The sequence below is a fragment of the Myzus persicae genome, unplaced genomic scaffold (genome assembly GCF_001856785.1).
Source record: "Myzus persicae strain clone G006 unplaced genomic scaffold, MPER_G0061.0, whole genome shotgun sequence".
In the NCBI taxonomy this organism is placed as follows: domain Eukaryota; kingdom Metazoa; phylum Arthropoda; class Insecta; order Hemiptera; family Aphididae; genus Myzus; species Myzus persicae.
In genome coordinates, this window is record NW_019104175.1 from 56,793 (window position 1) to 74,326 (window position 17,534).

The following is a 17,534-nucleotide window of genomic DNA, read 5'->3' on the forward strand; positions in this document are numbered from 1 at the left end:
GACAGTGTATTCGTTCGATGCTCACACTAAATCCCAACAACCTCCCAACGGGCTCGCAACTCGCCCACCCACCGTTCACCACTGTCTTCTGTCAGCCAAATTTTACGACCCTTCGCGTCAAGCTCCGGGAAAACAACCACTACGCCGCCACCGCGGAGGTCGAAATGTTTGCATTGGTCCATGTTGACGGACAAGGGATTAATGAAAATTATTAGGTGGACAAGGCCGTTTGTTCAAACTATTAAACATACATATTGCATTTGACAATACATCTATATACTTTATATATAGAATAAGTGTTGAATACATACATTTGATTCTGTGTGGTCACATACTCAATACTCACACATCCATATTTTGAATTGTATTAATGTTTTTTTGTCTTTTCACGCACGTTCTAACATACTATATTATGGAATAATGGGGTTTCTCGAAATTAAAATCCTAAAATGTTGATACAATATAATAATTTAAGCCAGAATAATGAAATATAGGTACTGTTTAGTGCCGTCTTATAGACAAATTGAATCCATTTATCTTGTTCATTTATTTGTAACAATGATAATTAAATTAGTCATTTATTTTATGTGCCTATCTCGTGTACAAATTGACTAGGTACCATTACTTTGATCGCCTTTTCAAAACATTTCTGATGACTTCTGATCTCGATTTTTTTTATGTATAATTTAAAATGTTAATTTAATCAGAGTTTTATCGTTAAAAATATAATTTAAATATAAAGTATACAACAATGTATTTGTTCGAAAAACAATTCAGTTATTGTAGTTATCGCTTAAGATTAAGGTTTCGCTTAATTTTGTCACTGGTATTGGTTTTGGACGTCATTCAAAAGGATATTGTAATTGCAATTGTATGAAGTATCACCTCTTCGCACGTGTAAATAATATAATATATGGAACTGTGTAGTAGGTGACTGATGTGAATTTACAAACACAGTATTTAATGGTGACAAATATTACATACAAGTATAGCTGGGCCAACACATTTGTAATAAGCGTTCATTTGTTTACAGAGTTTCTAAATGGTAGACGATCAATGTACATGATGTAATAGTTATATTACGAATATTCTGTAAATGAACAATTTGGAAACTAGATCAAAATATATCTATGTGAAAGACTTTTGTATTTTTTATAGTATATCAATTTGAATAGCAGCAGATGTGCTAAACATTAAAATAGACACCGGTATTTTATTAATTGAAAACAGTTATACCTATTTTATAATGGTCATCATTTTGATATATTGCGTGATAAACAAAACGTATAGTTTTTATAGATGATCAATGTACACATTATTATTTGTTATACATAAAATGCTTAATTTTTTTTAACTAAGTGTGTGAGATGAGATTTATACGATTTTAACTACCATTATTTTACAGTTTCATAAATATCTTTTATTATATTAAATTTGATTATTGCCAAACATTATATAAACAATAATATAAGTACCATGTGATTGAATGGTTCTAGAAAAAAGTTAAATGTTGAGTATATTATCTTTAAACATTAAATGTTCATAGTCACAAGAGTTGTATTATTTACACATGAATTAATATTATTTATTAAAATATGTTAAGTATATTGTATATTATATATTGTATATTGTAATGTTTTATAAGATTTTATAGTTCTATTAATTTTGGTGAATAAATGCATTATATTATACACATCAATTAATTACAATATGAATATATTATCATAGGTAACTATAACTTATATAGGCATTCTGATGCTCATGTGTGGTTAAAATGTTAAATAAATAGTTAATTATCATAATGATATCCAAATTATGCACATAATAATATAATACAGGTATGTGTAGGAAGTAAAAACTAACAATTTTTTTGCATATCATGAAGTATAAATATTGCAGTCATACATTTTTTAGGGTTCATTTTACTTGAGATAAATTTTATTTTAAAAATAAAGGATAAAAAAATCTTTCAACAACTCACTGTAAATAATCAATAAAATGATAACGGTTAATGAAGGAGAACATATATTTATTAATAAAAATATTCAATTCAAAAATCTTCGTAGAATTCATCCTTGTTCTCAATAATTTCCAATATTTCAACCCCATTCAATTATTCACGTTCCTGGAATCAACAACATTAATCTTTAGGAATTAAAATATTTAGCTGTAAGACTGCTTTAGTACAATTCATTATTTTAATAATTGTATTTGTGTCCATAATAATATGATTAATTGCTAAATTTTAATAACACAATATAAAACATTATCTTAAACACGGTTAATTCAATTTCTTGAAATATGATTTTATCGATATAATGAACTTAGTCAAAAATATATTTATCGCTATTCATAAATATATTAAAAAGAAAAAACAAAATAATTAATTAAAAAAATCTTAGTGAATTACATGGACACAACAGTACAAAACACAGCATATTTTGAAATTTGAACTAACTAAAGATTATAACAAAAACTCAAATACTAAACAAACTATTTTAATTTAATCAACATAATATTATGAAAATCAAATGCATTTTTATGGAAAAAACAAACTTTGTCTTATTTTAGTTAATTAAAAGTATATTCATTATTACGATTGTTAACATAAAGAACGCTGAACAACTCCATTTATTATTTTATTGCAAGTTTTCTTATTTCAAAATGAGCTATACGTATGTAATATAATAATTATACCTACTAAAAAATTGACAGTTTAGCCTTAACATATACTTTGCATTGGCAACTTAATGAAGTGTTCTTGTAGGCGAAAGATTTTGTAAAATACTATTGGTAGTATTTAATGTAAATACATTTTGGAACAATTATAGCGTGACATTAAGTATACGATTCTGAACGCGCTCGTTTGAGATCGATGATAGTAAATAACAAATAGCACACTTGTACTCCAATAGTTTTTTTTTCTGTTCTCGAAGGATTTCTTTTTACCTACTAATATTATGGAATATAAAATCTAAACACAAATGTTTAAAACGTATAACGATTTAAGATCCCTAGTCGCCTTAAATTAGCCAATTTAAACTTAATTCCATTTGTGCAACTATTTGTTCGACTTTGTTCTATTACAGTTTTTAGGTTTTTAACGGACACTGAAAACAAACTTTTTTTTACGAGCAAACCATTCAATTACCGTGAAGAATATATATAGACACAAGCGAGTACCTTATATATCGATCTTTATTCGATTAGACGAGAGTTGATTAGTTTTTTTTTTTTAACGGAATTCTTTCACTGTCAGTAAAACCAATTGTTTAGCATGATTTCCAACGAGTATGAATAATTTACGTAGTATTGATTTCCGCCAACTTTTTCAGCGTTTAAAACACATTTCACGTATCGCCGAATTTTTATACGGGCTTTACGACCTCCGGATAGCTTGTATTTATGCGGAATTAAAATCTAAAATAATCCCAGTCTAACTGGTGCATATTTTCTCGTGTACTCACACATTTTTATGACGACACACATTTTTTTCTCTCTGTCTCTCACCCTGTGTCCAATATTACTTCTAGTTCGTTAGAGGTTCAGTGCTCAACGAACTGTGTTCTGTTTATTTATTTTTGCTTTCCGTTTGCGACTCTTTGAAATCGCAAAGATGATTACGATTTAGAACAAAATAAAACATTTTTTTTTTTTTAATAACAATAACACGAAGATAATTATTGTAATGGTGTTTTTCAGGATGGGCGATAGGAACTGATGAACGCAACTGGAAGTATCGATTATCTATTTACTATGTAAAACAATTTGATACAGGCTCATTCACTTGCACTACTTCACGTGGCATCAACAACACCATAACACTCCAAGTATCAGGTAAGCTTTGACACTATAATCCCTTATAAAGACAGTTTAATGAATTATTGTGTGTATTTTTTAAGTTATAGACTAAACAACTAGTTTCAAAATAATCAAATAGATTTTAAAAACTAATGAATTAACAGAAATAATTTTTTTTCAAAAAACAATTATACGAACCAAGGATGTTATACATTTTAATTTTTGTTGGCCCACTTCCAACGGCGTATGCTGTACTAGTGGTTGGACTTTAAATTATTGTCGAAAATATCTAACGACCAAATAATATAAAAATATTTAAAAAAATATTTTATTAAATGTAAATCAAAAATATACAATTACTTATTTGCAATACCTTATAGCACAATAGCCACCAACTACTAATTAATTTAAATAATGCAAAGCTAAACATATATCCAAGAAAATTAATTATACAATAATAAAAAAAAGTAAAATTTAAACTCCAAAAAATTACACTGGATTGATTAGATAATAGTAAACTATAAATATTGCGTGCACTACGTTTTGATTATATTAAGGACCTAATGTAATATGGCTACAAAAATTGAATATTTTTACTTTTCATTCAAAATTAATATTATAGCATAACGCGTACAATTATTTAAAAAAATCATTTTTTGGCCAACAAACTTTAAGAGTGTTGAATAATTTTAGTGGCAACATAAAATGTAGAAAATAATTATTTATTGATAAATGATAGGTATACAATTAATCAAATTTCAATGCTTACTTATCTAAGTCCTTGCTATTTTATTAAAATAATGGTAATACTGTGTATTGAGGTATTCAATGACAAATTATAGTGGTTAATTATTATAATGAACAGATCATTTGAGATATAACTTGGCCTTTTAAACTAAACTGGTGTTTTATTAAATTAAATTATTTCTTTTATTATTTATAAGAAATATTCAAATACACAATATATGTAATGTACTTATACATTTACAATTAACATATTATGTGATCAGAGAGGAACAACTTTTTTTAAATTAAAGTGAGCTGCTCACCATGTTAGTTTCCAATAAACACAACATACTTGACAATACATAAATACATAGAGAGAGAGTGAAATTTTCAATAATTATTAACAATATAATGTAGTAGTATATAATAGCTAAGGTTTATAGTTATTTAGACATGAAAGAAAAAATTACTTAAGGATTACTTATATACACGATATATTGTTAAAAATGTATTTTTATTTTATGTTACTAAATCTCTATAGAAGTTTCTCTTAAACCTTCTCGGTGGATTTCCTCGGATATTGTTGGAATCTTAGGTTAAAATATCCCTGGTTAGACGTTTGTCTGATTTCAAACCAAAATATTGGACGCAAGAAATGGAATAATTTTATTGTTTAGAAAAACTATAGGTTACTTATACCTTGTCTAAGATTATAGTTAATATGAAAACATTTTTCATTATTTATTTTAATTTAAAATTTAAAATACTGCAATCTCATATTATTTTAAAAGCCATTGTAGGTGTTTACTGGTAGTTAATGAAACTCATAAGAAGTAAAAATGATTTTGTCATCGACGAATTTCTAAAGCTTAAAGATAAATTATTGGCTAGTTTAATGCATTAATGTTGTACATGATTGGAGGTTATAATACATAATCACATAGAATAGGAGATAAGCTTGAGAATTCAGAACTAACCTTATTGTTCCATTATTTTTTTTAGTATATTTTTTTTTGGTATGTTGTTAATTTAATCATGAATACTTAAGTAAATTGAACAATCGTGTAAATACCATCATGAATTTCACTATATATAAACTATTAATTTAACATACATTAAGGATCAATATTTTATATTTATTACTTGTAGCTTATAACTTCTATATTTTATACTACATAAAGTAATACGTAAAATAGTAATTGGTTTATTTAGAATATTCAGTAATTGCATTAAAACATTTTGAAATAAAACTATTAGGTAATAAGTTCAAAATGTTGTTGTAATTTATGAACCTCACTGGCCTTTATAAAAATATATATTTATCTTGTTGTATAAGATAAAAATATATAAAGCTTGGACGTTATGTACTTAACATACTCACGGGATTAAAAGTAAGTGATAAATGAATAGTACAGCCTATAGGGATATACCGTAAACGAGATACGAATAATAGATTTAATAGGTACCAAATGAAAAATATCAAATTTGCATTAAAGTGTTAACTAAAAATATATTAAAAAACAACATTTTGATTCCCATATTTTAAAATCTTACTGTCTGCCATTTTAAAAATAATAAAAATGATATTACAAATTACTAACAATATTATATCATGTAATTTCTATTTTCAGATATTTCTTTGAATTTAATAATTAAATAATATTTCAAGAATGATGGTATTCAAAATTACTACCTTAGAAGGAGACCGGTCTAAGCTTTAGCGAATATCATAGAAAACCAAAATTTGAAAATATATATAAGTTACCTAGGCATAACATTATTGTAATTATTTAAAAACAAATGGAAATAAAATCAGAAATAAACATTATTTTATTTGTTTCTATGTCTCATGCATATTATTTTAATAATACAAAGGTATTAAAAGATATAAAGGTGGTCAAATGAATTGTATCTAAAAAGTAGGTAAAATATTTAAATCTTCACTAAAAGTAATTATTATCAAGGCACAAAGTAATTTCTCATAAGAAGCAATAGTAGTAAGAATAATGTAATTAGATTATTATTATAAACAAAGTTAATTTTTATTCATGAATATAAGAACAAAAAAAAAATATAATTATTATTATAATAATAATTATTTATAGGAACTAAGATAATGTCTTCGACCCGTTCCAATGAATCGTGAAGGTGTTGAAGATTATTTAATTTTGTCTTACGTCTTGAGTAGCTATACATTCTATGGATATAATAATATATTTAGACATACATGGAACACTAAATGTTGAATATACATTTTTACATTTTTTCCTTATTGCTCATTGAGTGCACTATGTGAAATTCTTTTTCCTATTCTGAGGCAATTTATTACTACTCTATCTTTTCTGTTATTTTATACACTAGTGGTTTGAATCAAATTTGTGTAATCATTTTAATTTTAGTCATTATTTATTAGATGTTAATAATATTTCTATCATCCATTTAATTTTTAATTTCTTCTAAACGAGTTAATTTATGTTTTGATTTGATTAATTCCTCCATCAGCATAATGTATACACTATACCGATATTCTCTTTTATTTTTCCAATAATTATACATGAAGTGTAGGTATTCTGCATGGCAAATTCATAAATAGTGCCCGTGGGATGTCTAGTATATTGGTAAGGTGTTACATTTCGGTATCCAGTCTTTAGTGCACATTATTCACCAATTTTCTCACACGTTTTTAAAATTATATTTATGCTATTTCAACATCTATGTTCATTATAATGTATTTATAATGTTTATTTCCGTTAAAAATTTCACACATTTTCTGCATCGAGAGATTTTTGTAAATTGTTACAGACAGGTTAATTCATATATTCTGTTATTCTGGGCAGCTTAAATAATGTTTTGAATTGTTAGGTTAACTTGACATTTATTGGATTTGGGTGAAGAATATATTTTTTTGATTAAGAACGAAGGGGTTCATAAGGTTAATGTCCGACACTGGATTTGGTATTTTGATTTTATATCATATTTTGAAATGTTAAAGAATAGTGCCATTTATCAATACTATTTTTTATACATTTTGACTTTTGAGTTTATTAGTGAATGGAATAAAATGTTGATACTTACCTAGATTTGTTATATCGAAATCAATCATTGTTTTTTGTTTGATGTATACTCTATATAACGGCATTGACTAGTATCTCATTATAGGTTATACCTACGTGATGGTACTCACAATAATTCTATATCCTTTTGAGTTGAGTTTAATTTATTTGAATATTTTTAGTAATTCAATTTGAAGTTTCAGAAAAGCGAGTAAGTTGCTCATAGTTAAGCAGTATATTAATTGGGTGGAAAAAAAAGATAGATGCAAAAATATAAAAAAATTGCGCATGCTTATTGATTGCAAATGGACGGGCTATCCATAAATATTCTTTTTAAAAGAGGTGGGCCCCTACCCCCCTGTGCGACTTCTCAATTTCAAACAGTATGGTAAGTGTATATTCGAGGTATTCTTGTTAGTTAATTTTAATGTTTCATGGGTGATATAATTGTTTACTTACCGTATGATAATTTTTTGATTGAATTTGTGTTGAATAGTGGCACCTATCTTAAATAACACCATAAGTCCATAACTGTGTCAATTTTGGGGCATCAGTTATATTTTAATTTAAGTTGGAAAATGGTTCTAGGATAATCTTATAACCAAGAGGTGATAACTTTTTTTTTCGTGTCTGCCGTTCTTTAATGAATTATTCAAAGTATTGAGTTTTACTTTCCGATTCCACAGTAGATATTTTTTAAATCTTCTTATTGTCCCATCAAAAAAAATTTTCGTGAGACTAAAAAACTACATTTAACTAAAGAGTTACTACAATTTGTATACCATAATACTATACTAAAATCGTTATATTAGCACCTTTTCTACTCAATTGAAAATCGAATAAAAGAATAGTATAATTTCATCCTTATGAAAATTCATACATTTCATTTGTATTTTCACTATAACAAATTTAAATTTATACCTTACTTTTTGTGCCATATGACTAATGAACACCATGCATTCATATTATGTGTACCCACACATACACACATATTTTTAATTTTTGTTGTTGGCTTAATAGTATGTGCTAATGACAGGTAATCGTTTGATCTATAATAAACTATTGTTTAACCGTCGTATTATGTTGTGTTTTACACAGATATGAATGCATTAATACCACTTTAAGTATATAATATGGATTAAAATAATATGTTTTCTCCAATATCGTTTTTCATTATTTAAAAAATGCATGGATTTGTTGTCAGTCGTGGAATGGCAGGCCATACTGCGAATTTGAACCAACAACTTTAATGTTATAAAAATCCAAGCAATCATACATAACTCAGTTAAGAAATAATAAAATGGTTGAATATATAAGTATAAGACACTAAAGGTTGTGTGCAAAATGAAATAAAGAACGAATAAGAAATAAATAGTTAAACAAGAATAAAAAGTAAACAATCAAAAAATAATAGAACTAGTAGGTAGTAACCAAGAGTAACTACATGTGAAGTTAGGTATATTTAAATGTAAATAATGACCTGGACTGTCCAGCTAAAATTTGATGCAATGTTAACAGAAGTTCTACGAACTTTTCTTTTTTTAAAGAAGTATTTAACTATACAAATTATTGTTTGTTGTTAAGCTATGCCATAAAAAAAACTCTTAATGAAACTATGCAAAAATGTTGTTTTCCTTTTTTTTGTACACAACAATTGTGCATAAAACTAATTATAAATATAATAAATTAGTGTTATTTTTAATCACCCTATATCGTGTTATAAAATTCAGAAATAACTAGGTAAGGTTCGGCTACAGTTTTTGGTTCTTTGGTTTCATTTCTTCTGAAGAAACTGATAAAACTGAAGATTATTTAATACAATGTAATTATTTATCAGTAACTGTCATAGTTTTTATACAAAACAAACTAAATATTTTTAAGTATTGAGTGGGGACAATAGTACCTTTAATATCATAATCACAAATTTTCATAATAAAATTGTCAATATTTTTATTTTATTTTATTTTATTTACTTAGGTATGACAAATTAAAATCGGTTTCTTTATGTTGCCGAGAATTGAAAGCATTATTTTTTGAACCAAACTACTCGTATTATCGTTTTCAATCATTACCCATCACATTCATTAATAATTTAATATAAAAGTTGTTGAACTATATAGGTAATATGTTTTTTTTTTATCTGAGACTGTTTACAAATCAGAATAATGATTATCACTTATCGAGCTAAATTATAATACCTATATGAACAATAAGATGCTTACAAATTGTTATATTTTTATAAAAAAAAAGCTAAAAATTGAGAAATTTATATTTTGTAGGCATGTTATTAAGATCAGTGTTATTACATTTAAATTTATTTGTTTATATATTATTATTATTTTGTATAGATATTCATTGTAAGCCAGTGCCTAGCATGGATCTCAATCCTCATCTCAACTACAGAGCAAGCGGGCATAGGCTTGGCCAGACAACATACTTCAACTGTCCACCTGGATTTTTCCTGAAAGGTTCAGCAAATATCACCTGTCTTCCTTCAGGTTAGTCAATATTATTATGACACCAATAATTGACAAGTGGGCGCCGTTGAAAAATCTTCCAACCATTAGCTGAGAAGTAAATCGTGTCACCAAATGTCTTTGTCTCTTTCTCGTTAAAATAAAATACAAATTATTCAAATGTTTATTTAAACACGAAACTGAAAAAAAACAAATAGATTTTATACGTATAAATCTACAATGTTATCTTATAAAATAAATAAATTATATTTGTTTCCAGATTAACTTAATGAAAAAAAAAAATTGATAAATAACTTCGAGGAAAAGGAAAAATATAAGTCAGGAATTATTGATATTTTTCAAGATAAAAACATGATTCAATGATTCAATTATTATGTAGCGTGCTTAATTGACGTTTTGTCATTTATTTAGCAACCAAATATAATTTTAACATTTTGCATTTGAAAGTTTCCCAAAAAAAAAAATCCTAACCTATAAAACTTTGAACTAACTTTTCTTAATTTATTTGTTTTAAAGTCATGATCTTTGTACTTACATTACAACAAGCGAAACATAAATAAATAATACGAGATTTAATTTTTTGTAATATATGGATTTCTTTGAATTATTATTGCACTTAAAGAAAATGAAGAGTACTTAGAAATATTATGCAAACTGTATGCTTGTCTTAAAATAATACATTTAAATAGATACCAAATATGTTAAATAACTAAAATTAAAATAATGTTAATACTTTATTATAACTTATCAATATAAAATTAATATTAAAATTTAGAATCTTTATTTAATTTACACCTATGTTGTTTTTGGTTTTACAACTTATAAAATAGAACATTTTCGTTCAGTACACCGATTTTATGTTATTTGTAGGTAAATTCACTCTAATAAACCAACTGTATCCACAATACAGAAATTGTTCTGTTGAACGAAGATTTGTTATTTTAGTATGTTACAAGTTTCTTAGATGGAGGTAAAGCATGAGGGTAAAGCATCGTCTTACAGAATATAATTGCACTGAATTCGATCATCCCAGTTTTTTAATTTTGGTTTCAATTCCGGGTTATCACTATATTAACTATAAGATTCTTCAGTTATTTCATTTTAAAATCAAATTAGAGAGGGAGACCGTTTATTTTATCGTAATTCGTAAAAGTCGCCTGATCGAACTCGAGTAAGCTTTATAAAGGACTCAAATATGTTTTCAGATGTCTTATCACATAACTCGGTTTATCGGTATTAATTTATGATGGATAAAAGATGGGTGGTATGTTTTCTTTATAAATACGTTCGGCATCAAATCCCCTTAAGGCTATTATAATCTTATATCATATATTTAATAATATGTATATAGCTTAAAATGAAAAGGGTCTTTCATAACCTTTGAATATTGTGAACTCTTAGTATGCTACATTGCTACTGGATTAATTAGTTTTGTTGTTGCTGAAGTTTTGAAAGTTCACTAGCTATGGTATCGAAACCTTATTCCCTCATTGAGATTTTAGGGTAGGTGTAAAACGAAAATGATAATTTGTATTCGTATAAGATCAATTATTAGTACCTAAACTAGATATATTATGGTTTCAAATCGTAATATAGATAATATGTTATTTGAAACAACATAAATATCACAAGACGTGTAGTTACGTTTTACCGTTTGTTGACATTTTATGGTTTATTGCTTACACACGTCAACAAAATACCAAAGATTATATGTTACTGTCAGGATATACGAGTACCTACATTCCTTTATTTTTTTTCCAACCACAATAAAATAAAAATGCTTAAAACGACCATTATGCACCTTAAAAATTATGGAGAAATTGTATTTTCACGATTATTAATTGAAAGTGATTAGCAGTTCTAGAATCTCTAGGATAAAAAAATTATCCTTTCCTCCGAGCATAATGGTCAGTAATTAAACTAGGGGACATCCGTGGATTAACGTGGGTCCAAAAGTGTTGGGGAAAAAATAAGAAGAAAAAATCGTTTCAAATTAAATTAGATTTTATCTTCCTTGCAGTATCAACTACTGCACAGAAACGTTGGACAACGTACCCCGTCGAATCTGATATGCTGTGGAAACTTCCATTTCTCGGTATTATAGCACAGCACTAATGGTTTAATTAAAACAATTATTTCACTCTGGATCTTGTCATTCTAATGATATGATAGCAGAAAAAAACATTTTTATAGACTTTTATAACCATTTATATGCACTCACTTTTAAGTTTTACATAACATTTATTACGTAAATATTTTTATTTTATCTTATAACAAAATGGGCAATAGCTTAAAGTACATATATTAAAAACATAAACTCTAGACATTGTTTACATAATATTAACGGAGAGAAAACGCCGGATTCTCTCAATGACAGTATACACATCATCATGAACATCAGTCTATTACGTGAATTATTGGCGGTGTAAAGGGGTGTAAAAAAGGATAAGTTGTTCGAGACTGGAGGCTAGGGTTTTGAAATTAAGTTTACTTAGCAATAGAGGACAATCTATAGAGCCGTTAGTGAATTATCTTGGGTTAACTCTAACCGAACACTTGGTTTGTAGAAAAACTTTCATCAGTTAGGATTGATAGTATTAGCATCTTAAGTATCGGTGTCATAGGCGATTTGTACCTCTGAGAATTGTGGAGCCGCCCCCCTCCCCCCGGCCATGATAAACATCGCTTAAGGTAAGATTTATAACCATGGGGTCTGTGTTCGATGTGCAGAAGGTACTCAGCAGCAAAATTTGAACAACTATAGTTTAGTCTTTCTATCTGGTTCCTAGTGTTCCCATACTACTCACAGTACCGAGGTCCAAAATAACAACGATATAGGTACTTAAAAAAGGATATTACAAGCGAAAAGTATAATGATTTAAGTATAAATACAAAAAGAAGTCAAATTTATTCATTTTAGTTTATTTTTTAAGCAAAATATTTCTGAAATATCATGATTAGTTACTTATAATTTATTTTTAGATCATTATATAGATGGCAGCCGCCTATATTACTGTTTTACGACGTGCAAAATTGCAGGGAATAATATAATATAATATTGCAGTAGAACTACTCACTCTTTTATTGATGTAAAGTGTCGAGAACCAGAAAATCTAAGAAGCGTATTATGTATACATTGATGATGATTGTAAACAATAATAATAAGCAAAAAGTTTCACTTAAGTTTCCTCACTGCATCGATGTCGCAGAACAAAAATCGTAAGCACAAAGACGACACCCGTTTTTGTTTACTCGTTCACGTGGCTCGTTAATTATTTAGAGAATCGGTCGGAAAATGTATGAAATGAACTCGGGTGGTGCGTATATACCCACCACGGTAGCCATGAGCTCACTCGAAACTTTCAAAAACAATAAGTTTCCACTCTCCTAACGCGCTCAAACTCTCACAGACACACGCGCGCGCGCACACATGCACACACACAAACACACACACACACACACACACACACACACACACACACACACACACACACACACACACACACACACACACACACACANCACAGACACACGCGCGCGCGCACACATGCACACACACACACACACACACACACACACACACACACACACACACACACACACACACACACACACACACCCGCGCGCGTGGCCAGGCTACGCAACGCTTTCTTCGAGACAGCTGTTTATGATAATTTACCTACGCGTATAATACGTAATAATTTTATATTAAATTGTTATAATAATTTGTGACACACTAACACTTGCCACTATGTGGATCGTTCAAGTGCTCCGATGTTAAAATGTGCTTCGTTAATGTTACCGGAGTTCTGTAGTCAGTGGTAAATATAGGGGTTTGCAAAAGTACAAATGCATTTTACTTTTTTTTTTATGAATATCAACGAAAAACTTTATAACCAATTTATTTTAGTAAAAAAATCATTGATGAATATAATTTATATATTTCAGTGTAGGGAGGGTGCATTATATAGGTACATCGATAATAATTAGCATTTTTCAAATATATTTAATACCTAAATATAATAATATACATATAGGTATATTTCCAAATAAAAAAAAACAAATTGTTTTACTTAATTTATTATTTTATAAATTAAATTAGTAAAATAATATGACTTTAATAATAATAACTAGGTATGTGTGACATCCAATAATCGTGGGAAGTTATTCTAAATTAATTAATAATCCGAGGTTGTAAACCTCTTACCTTGAACATTTTTCCAATTAGCATCACTGTCTCGTCTGTACCTCATATCGTTCCCAACATTAGGTGCATATATATGTAGCCCCGCCTGCCACCGCCCTTTGACCTCCAAGCCCTTAAATAAAATTAATACGCTTTTCTCATTCTCACCGTGTTTAACGTTTTATTGATGATTCCCGCTATATATAGCCACTGCACGGGTGGGTCCCATTACTCACGTGTTGTAAACGTTAACTGTTTTTTTTTTTTTGCTTTTCCTTTTCATCCTGCATATTGTCCCACGCGAGCCATACACACAAAGAAAACAAAATCCAGGACAATGCGGTGAGCTGTCCACGGCTTTTCAGACAAAATAAAATGGCTGTGATTATTTCCTCCATAAAATTTCCATTATGAATGTCTCTAGTGAATGACCTCCCCAGTTAAATTTTTACTAGGGTTCATCTACTCCAGTAAGATCTTACTAGGGAATGTTTACCACGAGGTACCAATTTAAAAGGAGGAAATATTTAAGAGAAAATTAAGTTAAACTGTACAGAACCTATTACAAAGAAGTAAATATTCATTACTGCAGTGGAACCCAGATATATAATCAAATATCTATATACTGATATACTATTCTACCTGCATATGGTCCTCGAAGTAAATATTACAAGCGTCGCATGTCGTTTATTTAAAAACTTTGGTAATTCATTTTTGTGGACTTACTGATTTATTTAAATATTCAATCACTAAGACATTAAAGCCATTCTGAAATATTTAATTAAAATATAATTTTTTTTTTACAAATAAAAAAGGGTGGTTGGGTATACTTTTGCTAGCTGCATGTGCTCTCAAAATACATCATTTTTTTATATATATTATAAAATTTAACATTAGTGTAGGTACGAGTATTTCATAAATGGTCACCTATTTTTATCAGTACTTATTACTATCATTAGGTCACTATGATTGTCGGTATCATCTGTAATATGTTAACCACATAATGTTAATGTGGTACTATCGTTATCTACATAAAGATGAGTTCGTATCATTAATGTAACTGTCAGGCTGTGACATACGAGTATTATTTTGCCAACTTTTTAGGATACAGCACCTGTGCATAGTTTTTGTACTTTAATAAAATAAAAAGACCTTATATTTATTGCCACTCAAACCCTCATGTCAAGTTATTTTGTTTTCAATTTTTTTTTTATATCTTAGACCTTAGTGTTATTGTTATCAAGTTGGTAACCTTGACATGGAAAGCACTTTTAAGTTTTATATTAGAGATTATTTATTAAATAGGTAAATATATTTCGTTTTTTTTTTGTCTTGCAAACAAATTGATAAAATATAATATCTTTAATATCATTGTTTTCGAATATCCTAGATGAATAATCTAAAAATCATTTTTTCAACTGTTTTTACCCATCATTACAAAATAGTATGTAATTTCTATTTAAGAGTTATAAATACGGTCGTATCAATGTGCACTTTCAAAAATATGTCATTAAGGAAACAAGATCGTCAGTTCAAAAAGTTTTTAAAAAATGTAGGCATTGTTATAAGTGGTCTTAATAGCTAAGAAAATAAAATTGTACTTTAGTTTTTGATTTATTTATCATTGAAAAAATAATTATTTGAAATAATATATTTTCTTCGCTTGAGAATATAGCAAAATTCTAATATTATTTATGAAAAAACATTTTTTTTTAAAAATGACGCCAGTAACCCAGACAAACAAATAAAAATGATCGTTTTTTTTTTAATCGTTTCAATAATATGTGGTAAAACACATTTGAGTTACTATGGAATAATATAGTTTTTACGTCATAGACTGCTAAATGTAAGATTTTATATAATAATCAAAATCTATTTATTCATTATTAAAAAAGAAAACAATTTTAATAGTAAATGTATTTAGAGAAAAGAAGAGGAATAGTTCTAGTGATAGAAAATAAAGCGAAGGCTCATCAGATAACTTGAGCTAATGAGTAACAACTTACAGTAGGTAACGACGATTTGCTATTTTTCTGCAGATGATACTTATCTAGAGGTCAGTGTTGATTGAAATTAATAATTATTAATACATTTTGAGTTAAATCTTGCGTTATTGATTCAATGATTTTAAACATTTAACTTATTTGTCGTTTGTCGTATTTGTATTTCCTTATTAATGGATTTTATTATAATATAGATTCATTGATAAACACAGACACATACGTAAAATATTACCAGTGGCAGTGACCGTGGACCACATTGAAATGGCTGATTTCGAGCGTACAGCAGTGTTATTTAAACGCCACTGTTGGTCGGGTCTATATAAATAACATTCACAATTACGCGAGACGTTGGCATAATAATAATTATTATTATTACAATTGAATTCGACCGTTCTATTATGGCGGGATGTCGGTGCAGGGGTGGGTAAACGAGATTGAATAACCGGAACGGCTGCTGCTTATGCCGCTACAACTGCGGCTTGAACACACAGCTAGGGTTGATGCTGTATTGAGATATGTAAGGGACCGGGTGAAATAGGTTAACTTTAGGGTGTGTATATATAATAACGCTTTAAGATAGCCGTTAATATTTATTGGTTCGAAACAGAATCGATTCCCGTTTCAGCCCGAGGAGCACCGCGTATAACGTTTAAACACCAAACGGCGGAGTGGTTGCCTTTGTGTATAATACGAGTACATAATAGCATTATACAACTGCAGCTTGCAAACTTTGTTGTCTCTACGGTGACCAGCCGTTCGTGGGCTGTATTGTGATCGGTGGGCCATCATTGCAATGCAACGGTGTGCCGAATGACGTATTCCACCGAAGTGGCATGTACGAATAACTGCGTAGTTATCGGTATTTACGAACCGTGCTACATTTTTTTTTTTTTTTTTTTTAATTTGTTTTTCTTATCGTAGTTAGATACATAGTAGGGCATTATTGCCAATTTACACGATGACGACTCTTCCGTAGCTGTGCAATAACAATATTAAGCTCAGTGGTTATGCTGCACTTATGAATGTACCGCACGTTTACGTAGGTACTATAATGATTACAGTAGATATACCTGATGTTGAGTATATTATTATGTAATAATACGATCCAAATCTAACATTCTTCTGAAACGCCAGAACATGCAAAACCTCCAAAATTGTTTCAAATTCGATTAATTTATTTCACCATAAACGTATTTAATTGAATTGTTTACTTTACTAGGCACCTAGTTATTGATATTATTTTAATATTGTATGGAAAAAAAGTTTTGTACGTTTGAACATAATATTG

The 17,534-nt window shown here is 28.4% G+C and overlaps 1 protein-coding gene across 1 annotated transcript in view; it reads left to right on the forward strand.

Annotated features, from left to right (window-relative positions):
• Positions 1-17,534, forward strand: part of LOC111039624 (locomotion-related protein Hikaru genki) — a 90,350-nt gene that overhangs the window by 38,589 nt on the left and 34,227 nt on the right. Inside the window, exons 6-7 of the mRNA XM_022323209.1 lie at positions 3,703-3,837; positions 9,929-10,078. Coding sequence (XP_022178901.1) covers positions 3,703-3,837; positions 9,929-10,078 — 285 coding nt within the window. The remainder of the gene's footprint in view (positions 1-3,702; positions 3,838-9,928; positions 10,079-17,534) is intronic.